The sequence below is a fragment of the Limulus polyphemus genome, unplaced genomic scaffold (assembly GCF_000517525.1).
Source record: "Limulus polyphemus unplaced genomic scaffold, Limulus_polyphemus-2.1.2 Scaffold4120, whole genome shotgun sequence".
NCBI lineage: Eukaryota > Metazoa > Arthropoda > Merostomata > Xiphosura > Limulidae > Limulus > Limulus polyphemus.
Window position 1 is genome coordinate 37,625 of NW_013669730.1, and position 9,184 is coordinate 46,808.

General features: G+C 37.1%; 1 protein-coding gene across 1 annotated transcript in view; it reads right to left on the reverse strand.

The window, feature by feature from the left end:
• Nucleotides 1–407: 407 nt before the first annotated feature.
• LOC106470619 (alpha-2Db adrenergic receptor-like) overlaps nucleotides 408–9,184 on the reverse strand; it is a 13,788-nt gene continuing 5,011 nt past the window's right edge. The window contains exons 2-4 of the mRNA XM_013931182.2: nucleotides 3,284–4,292; nucleotides 1,722–1,836; nucleotides 408–813 (exon numbers count right to left, since the gene is read on the reverse strand). Coding sequence (XP_013786636.2) covers nucleotides 548–813; nucleotides 1,722–1,836; nucleotides 3,284–4,150 — 1,248 coding nt within the window. The 5' untranslated portion in view covers nucleotides 4,151–4,292 and the 3' untranslated portion in view covers nucleotides 408–547. The remainder of the gene's footprint in view (nucleotides 814–1,721; nucleotides 1,837–3,283; nucleotides 4,293–9,184) is intronic.

Here is a 9,184-nt window from a genome sequence, read left to right on the forward strand (position 1 = left end):
TATTATTTACAAAAACCTAAAATCCCATGTCATGGTCTTATCTGTTGTGGGCGTGGCATTTATTTCTATAAACAGCATACGATGTTTAGAGCGAACAGGTACTTGTTTTGATTATTATCAAATTACTAATTTGATGGTTTTATCCGTTGTGGGCGTGGCATTTATTTCTATAAACAGCATACGATGTTTAGAGCGAACGGGTACTTGTTTTGATTATTATCAAATTATTAATTTGATGGTTTTATCTGTTGTGGGCGTGGCATTTATTTCTATAAACAACATACGATGTTTAGAGCGAACAGGTACTTGTTTTGATTATTATCAAATTATTAATTTGATGGTTTTATCTGTTGTGGGCGTGGCATTTATTTCTATAAACAGCATACGATGTTTAAAGCAAACGGGTACTTGTTTTGATTATTATCAAATTACTAATTTGATGGTTTTATCCGTTGTGGGCGTGGCATTTATTTCTATAAACAGCATACGATGTTTAGAGCGAACAGGTACTTGTTTTGATTATTATCAAATTATTAATTTGATGGTCTTATCCAGTGTCTGTATGTTTTTCACGTCTCTCCTCATTTGATGGTTGCAGATGTATTGAAGAACGCATATTTTGTACGCTTAAGTCTGGTGTATTTAAGTTAGTTCTTACAGGAACTTCTTGAAACTCTTCAGCCGCCCTTAAAGAGTGATTGTCAAGTCGTTTACGTATGAAACAGAGCAAGAGTAAACTAATCCAGGTAAATCGCGAGAGAAATTGTTTGTCTTCTTCTTCTTCTCTGGTTAATAGCTGGATTGGAAATCTTTCTGAAAAAATAAAATAAAAAAGAACAGGTTGTGTTAAAGTTCAAAGAAATAGGTTCTTCCAAAATGACCCAGATAAGCGTAAGTAGGACATATACGTAGTCAAATGCATGCATAGTTACACGTTCTGATAAACCTAAACTATTTTTTAACTAACTAAAAAAACATAATAATCCACTGCTCAAGAAACTAAATCTAAAACTAATATTTTTAATACCACAAAATGGTATTAGACAAAAAAAACAACACAAAAAGTTTTCAATGATAATTCTAAATCTACCAGCTTTTATGAACTGATTATATAGAGGGAAATACTTTTGTTTTTAAAACCACGTTCATCAGTATTATATTTTATTTTCAATTTTAAATCAGACATTTGATAAGAGATCGTAGCGGAAATTTGTACACAGTCTCTACTCCAGCTTTTCTTAATTGAAAGGAGGGGGACAATGAGACGTATACTGGAGCCAAATCTAAAATAACTTTAAACATTAGATTAATAAATGGCATTAGTTTTGAGGGGGCGACAAAATCTTAGAGGGATATCCCCCCACGCAAGCACCGGCTCTGTTTTTACTACTTAAAACGAATAATACTTGATTGTCACAATGGTGTTGAACAATTAAGTAAATGCAACAGGTTGTCACAATGGTGTTGAACAATTAAGTAAATGCAACAGGTTGTCACAATGGTGTTGAATAATCAAGTTAATGCAACAGGTTGTCACAATGGTGTTGAACAATTAAGTAAATGCAACAGTTTGTCACAATGGTGTTGAACAATCAAGTAAATACAACAGGTTGTCACAATGGTGCTGAACAATCAAATAAATGCAACAGGTTGTCACAATCCTGTTGAACAATTAAGTAAATACAACATAAAATTTATTAACAATATCAGACAATCCTGACCTTGGAAAGACATTCGACCACACATCATTTCTTTGTATCCTTGTCGAAGCGAAGGAGTCTTGAACGCATAGATGATAGGATTACAGGCAGAATTCATGTAACCGCACCAGTAGGCCTAAAAAATAGTAAAGTGTAAAACAAACATTCAACATTGTTCTCGTACCTATTGAAAAAAAAATAAAAAAACGATTAAAAAATATAGATGAAAGCAAGGAAAAAGAATCATTATGTCAACACAAATATAATGTCGTTAGAGCTGTGAAAGAAGAAACATATCTGGATTTGAGGGGGATACCGATGACTGATGGCGTTTTATTGTTAACTGTGAACATCGAATTCAAAACTGTAATAGCGACTTTTCTTGATTGTTATTCATATTGTGTAGCTTTTTGCTTAACTACAAACAAACAGTATTCCTGTAAATACATACAAAATATTTTATTGAAGTTCATTTCTTCCCTTTTAAAAGATAATCGGGAAAGGAACCACAGTTTGACAGATAGTCATTTGAAGATTTCCTGAGACATTTAAAGTACCTCTTATCTTTTTTATGTTTTTCTAACTTTTACTTTAGACGCATGTGCAGCGGTAAAGGGAGCTTGCTGGGGGCTGTAGATACCCAAAAATGTGGCTTAGCCTCCCCTGTAACCTCCACACCCAACGTAAAGTGTTTACTTTAAAGCTGGTTCACTTTCTCAATGGTGGAATCCCAGGATGTAGGGTACAGCCCCTGTTTAAGTAGACACAAAGTCTGTTGTCGTTAATGGTGTTTCAGCTTTTTTTTTTGTTGTTGTTTATTCAGTTATGCATTTACTTAATTGTACCTACATTTCATCTAGATTTCACCTTAACTGTCAATGATAATACAGCACAGTTCCTTGACCACGACTAAACAACTCACACAACACGAGTAATCAGATCGTGGCTCAAACATCCGAACACAGCTGTGAGTTGTTTCTTGAATGTTCACTGTTGATGCACACTGTAATACATATCTTCAATTCCCACAAGCACTTTATTGCACAAAAAGGTGCGGACTGTCCCTGTGGTAGAACTCTGGATTTCGGAGCTGGCGAGTTGGGTTCGACACAAGCACTTTATTGCACGAAAAGGTGCGGACTGTCCCTGTGGTAGAACTCTGGATTTCGGAGCTGGCGAATTGGGTTCGACACAAGCACTTTATTGCACAAAAAAGTGCGGACTGTCCATGGGGTAGAACTCTGGGTTCGATTCCTTGCGATACCATAGAATATTCCCCGCACTTTAAGCTCTGAGTAAGTTATAAAAGTAACAGTAAATCCCTTACTGTAGATGGTGGGTGGTAAGGTGACTGGCTGCCTTCCCTCTGGTCAGTAGTTCAAAATTAGGGGGACAACAACCTCAGTAGATGTGCCACAAATACAAAAATACACATACAAAACTTGTTGCACAAAAACAGTATTTGAAACGTATTTCCAGATCATATAAAATTCTTGGATATAATAAAGTATAATATGGATTCATATTACGATTAACTAGACAGTTATACGAGTTGACAAGAAAATACTAAGAATTATACTTACTATAGGATTGATCACTAGAGGAACTTTGCTTTTGTCTTGTATAAAAGCTACAGTTGTAGAGTAGAGAACATAGGGTGTCCAACAGATCAGAAAACAAGAGAGGACCAAAACGAGAGTCATTGATACCCGCTTCTGCTGAAATATTGTGTCCTCAACAGGAATGTTGGATGTTTCTCGCATTCTTTGTATGTGGCTGTGAATTTCTTTGAAAATCCAAAAATAGCAGAAGATCATTACTGCCAAAGGAATTACGTAATTAGAAAAAGTAATTAAAATGGAGTGTGAGCGATCCTTCCAACTTTTGGGAAGACCTGGGCCACATTGTGAAGAACCCTTTTTGTAGATGATTTTGTTCCATCCGAGTAGAGGAAAAGTGGCACACACAGCAGACCAACCCCACGTTACAACTATCATCAAGAGAATCCTTTGGTGTGTCATCACCTGGCTAAAAGGTCGAGTGATGGAAACATACTTATAGATGCTAATGTACATCAGAGTGTGGATGGAACAGATGAGAAGTAAAGCCATAGTGAACCCATTCAACTTACAGAAAAATTCACCCAATACCCAGTCTCCATGGATCATAGTCACTAAAGAGATGGGCATGTCAATAACTGCAGTTAGTAGATCAGCCACTGCCAAGTTCACCAGAAACATATTAGTTCTGGTTCGCATTTCTTTATGTCGTAATACAGTCACGATCACCATAAGATTTCCCATGACAGACAAAATAATGAAAACTACGAGTGCTAAAGACATTGGTACAACAACGGAGAGTCCATGATAATGATAAGTGTTTTCTAGTTGGCTTTTGGTTCCGTTGTATCTTTTCTCATCTTCAATCATGAACGCGACCGTCGTGGACATAATTCAGATTTCGTCCAATGATTCGTGGAAGAGTATTCACTTAGTCAAATAGAGAAGGATGAACTATTGAGCAATATTAGATGAATCAAAGCGTGTTAGTAAACGTCACTGTACGTAATCTGCTAGAATTCTTCACTGCAACCTGTAAAAAGTTGAAACAAACGAAAATAAGTATAACACATTGTTTATGTTTAATTAAGTGTTAACATGGACTAACATATGTTGCAAACCATTATTTACGAATAGACAAAGACAGATGCATAGAAAAGACAATGAACTACTGGATAAAATGTGTTAAAGTGGTGAAGTGATTTTTACGTACCCTGTAACCACTAATGAACAAAACAATAATCTCTTTAATAATATCACTTCTAAACTTAATTAGAAACGAATCTGATGGCTGTACAAATGGCTGGGTATGTTATATTAAAACCACTTTGGAGCCTCAATATGTCGTTACATTCTATGTCATCAAGTGCAGTCGTGCTATGTCTGACGACCTCAAAATGTCGTTACATTCTAAGTCATCAAGTGCAGTCGTGCTATGTCTGACGACCTCAAAATGTCGTTACATTCTATGTCATCAAGTGCAGTCGTGCTATGTCTGACAGCCTCAATATGTTGTTACATTCTAAGTCATCAAGTGCAGTCGTGCTATGTCTGACGACCTCAAAATGTCGTTACATTCTATGTCATCAAGTGCAGTCGTGCTATGTCTGACGACCTCAAAATGTCGTTACATTCTATGTCGTCAAGTGCAGTCTTGCTATGTCTGACGACCTCAACATGTCGTTACATTCTATGTCATCAAGTGTAGTCGCGCTATGTCTGACGACCTCAAAATGTCGTTACGTTCTATGTCATCAAGTGCAGTCGTGCTATGTCTGACAGCCTCAAAATGTCGTTACATTCTATGTCATCAAGTGCAGTCTTGCTATGTCTGACGACCTCAAAATGTCGTTACATTCTATGTCATCAAGTGTAGTCGCGCTATGTCTGACGACCTCAAAATGTCGTTACGTTCTATGTCGTCAAGTGCAGTCTTGCTATGTCTGACGACCTCAAAATGTCGTTACATTCTATGTCATCAAGTGTAGTCGCGCTATGTCTGACGATACACGAACTACGCTTCTAGACTGCCATTAATATGACTATTTATTTTGTACCTCTGTAATATCAGGCCGGATGTACTCAACCCAGAATGTTAATCCGAGAGTTCGTGTCCCTTTGACACACAAAAAAGAGCTCTACACTTTCTATAAAACAAAAGTAGCCCAAGAATGGGTGTTGGGTGCTGTTGACTAGCTTCCTTCCCTCTATTCTATCAGTTCAAAATTAGAGACAGCTATGATGATGTTGGCCCTCTGTTTAGGCTTGCACAAAAATCCTACAAAATCACCTACAATATATAATCGTAGCACATTATACCATAGTGTAGTGGCCCGGCATGGCCAGGTGGTTAGGGAGCTCGACTCGCAATCTGCGGGTCGCGGGTTCGAATCCCCGTCCCACCAAACATGCTCGCCCTTTCAGCCGTGGGGGGCGTTATAATGTGACGGTCAATCCCACTATTCGTTGGTAAAACAGTAGCCCAAGAGTTGGCGGTGGGTGGTGATAACTAGCTGCCTTCCCTCTAGTCTTATACTGCTAAATTAGGGACGGATAGCGCAGATAGCCCTCGTGTAGCTTTGCGCGAAATTAAAAACAAACAAACAAACAATCATTTGTTCCTAATCAGAATTATAAAAACACTAACGGTTTTTCAAGTATCGCCAAACTGAATGCCATGTCTTATATGTAGAACGTCATAATAATGTTTAACTATAGGATTATTTCAAACACACCCGTTGACAATAAACACACTATATATTAGTTTGTATTTCTTCTGTAACTAACCACGCAAGACCTATGAGCATACTGATTCTATTATAAATATTTGGGTAAATCATTCTAGAACCCCTCTTGATGTGCAGCCTATTGGTAGACTGTCTGATCTGGTTACCCAGGTGCTCAGGTTTGTGTGTCTCAGCGTGCAACCTATTGGAAGACTGTCTGATCTGGTTACCCTGATGCTCAGGTTTGTGTGTCTCAGCGTGCAACCTATTGGAAGACTGTCTGATCTGGTTACCCTGGTGATCAGGTTGATGTGACTTGGAATGTACGCATACCTACACAAAAACTACCTGTCGTTCCTAATTTTGAACAAATAGACTAAAGCTGGTATTCATAAAATGTAGGTCGCGACTCCCCTGTTATCGAGAAGGGATTGAAAAGATGCAACGAATCTTCGACGCTTTTTGGTGGTGGACTAAAATATTCAAAGTAAGTTGGTGTTTCATCTTCCCAGGCTGTGCTACAAGGAAAACATCTCCAGTTCTATTAATGTTACAGATTATCGCGCAAAGCTACGTAAGGGATATCTGAGCATAGCCATTCCTAATTTTGAACTGATAAAATAGAAGAAAGACAATTAATCAACAACACCCACCGCCAATTTTTGAACTACTCTTATATGACCGAATAGTGAGATTTTACGGCTTTAAAATCCAATTGGCGTACGCGACCTCGCGCTTAAAAAGCTAGCACAGCAAGCAAAAGTACTTTTCCTCAACTAATGATGGGTAATATTCTGTGTAAAAAAATATAGTTTAAGATAAATAAATTATTCTTGTTGCTCAGAAATTTAGAAACTGTAAAAGACAAGTTTATGCGAACAATCCACGTGGTCATCTTTTGTTGTTTTGTTTTTTTGTAGTCAAACTTCAGTGTTCAAAGAAACACAATTCCCCTTGCTCATCCGTTCAGCCAGGAGTGTGTTATAATGTTACGATCAATCCAACTATTCTTTGGTAAAAAAAAAGTAGCCTAAGAGTTGGCGGTGGATGGTGTTGACCAGCTGTCTTCCTCTGGTCTTTTCACTGCTAAATTAGGGATGGCTAGCGCAGATAGCCCTCGTGTAGCTTTGCGCGAAATTTTAAATAAACTAAATTGTTTGCGACAGAAACATCAGAAACAGAATGCTTGATTTTTTTGTAAGAATTCCGGTTGTCAGTTCTGGTTAAATAAGGTTGAATCGTTTATGTGAAAACGATGATCGAAACAAACCAAAAACGTTTTTGTTCTTCATCAGCTCCATTTAATTACACACGTTTGTATTTTACTACAAGTGTATCATCATCTATTAATATGTCGAACTTCCGTTTCCGTCACTCATCAAGCGCAATATCCGCTCCTACAATGTTTGACGAACGCATCCTGTACTATATGGAAACCGGTTTAGTCTTTCGAACAAGTCGCTGACGTCACAGCCAATTATTGAGTGGACGCAGTGTACACATTTTGACAGTTTGATGCCCTAAAGATCCGTTATCTTGGCTTATGTATCTCATCTGTCATCTTTAACACCAAGCTTATCTAGTATCATCCTGATGTATACGTTTTATACACACACGCAGAAACAAAGCCATATGGGCGGCTGTTTGTGTTAGCAATAACTAATCATGGTATTCATAACTCATTAAAAGAAAAATTTAGAAGTGAACCTTTTTCTAAACAAAAAGGTTTTTCTGGGAAGTACTGCACGGGAAAAGTGTTCGAAATGTGCGGATTTAAACTGTAATGTTTTTATATATTAAAAGTGGTACTCTTTATTTAAAATTCCATTTTTCAGTACTATATCTAGAAATTACATCAATAAAGTTATAATCAAACCCTCACGTACAGTCCTAGTGAAAGACGTGTTCTTGTTGTGAGGAGAGTAATTTTATTTAAAATTGTGTTCTATTATAAAGAAATGGTTGTTGCACATACCATAGTTATTTTTCTAATTGTCTGAATCTTGAATACCTAAAGTGTGAACATTTTTATAGATTATTTGTTTGTAGTGCCATTCAATAGATGGCGCTATTATTTCGGTTACACACATTTATACATACATACACATATATATATATCCATTATAGTAAGATAGTATCATAACATAAACGACATATAAGCATTTTCCTCTCTCTTTCTATATAACACACACACACACATATAAATAATAAATATGCAATTACAACATGATAACTTAACATGATCTTGTGTAAACGGGCGAAAGTTGTCAGCAACCACAAACAATGAAGTGAAATTATTAGCGGGCCTGGTTCAGGTACTTGAACCCATAATGTCCTAAGCCTAACGAAATATTTGCCACTTGTGGGAAATAATATAAGCAAATACAGAATAAAATACTCAACTAAAATTAAACCTAAATAATTCAGAATGCCGAAAGCAGCGAAATAATGTACGAAACATAAAATAAATAATTAATATTTAGACATATTTACATTTCTCACAATTTTTTTAAATTAAGTAACTGGTCTGTTCGAGACTAAATTATTTTGACGCTATACCTATTTTAACTTGGTAAGTATAACTTTATCCAGTTAAAACTTTCCACTTCAATTGTTACGTGTTCCGTTACTAAATTTTCTATATATTCTTGATTGTGTGTTGAATTTCGTACAAAGCGACTCGAGAGTTGTCAACGCTAGCCGTCGCTAGTTTTAAAGGTTATAAGAGAAGGCAGCTAGTCAACACCGCCAACTCTTGGGCTACTCTTTACCAATAAAGAGTGAGACTGATCATCATATTATAAGCCACCGTGACCGAGTTTATTCGACGGAGGGATTCGAACCCGCGACCCACTGCTTGCGGGTCAAGTAACCAAACCACCTATAGATTTATATCAGATATTGAAAGAGTTATATACCAATCAATTATGGATAAGATCAAAGAGCATCAGTTTACGTTCTGGCTTCTTTGTCGTCCAATAAGCATGTGAATACAAAGTGTTCATTTCCTTACGATACAATAGCTCATCCCCCAAAGTAGACGAGTATTCTAATTCAACGAGAAACAATACGATGTGCACGCAGCGAAACAAGTTACCATTTCAAAATGGTATATGTAAGGGGGGGGGGTTGACATAAACCTGTGGGAAGGAAGCCCACTGTTCGGCAGTTGATCAGGGTTGCGTGGTGGCTGCCCCGG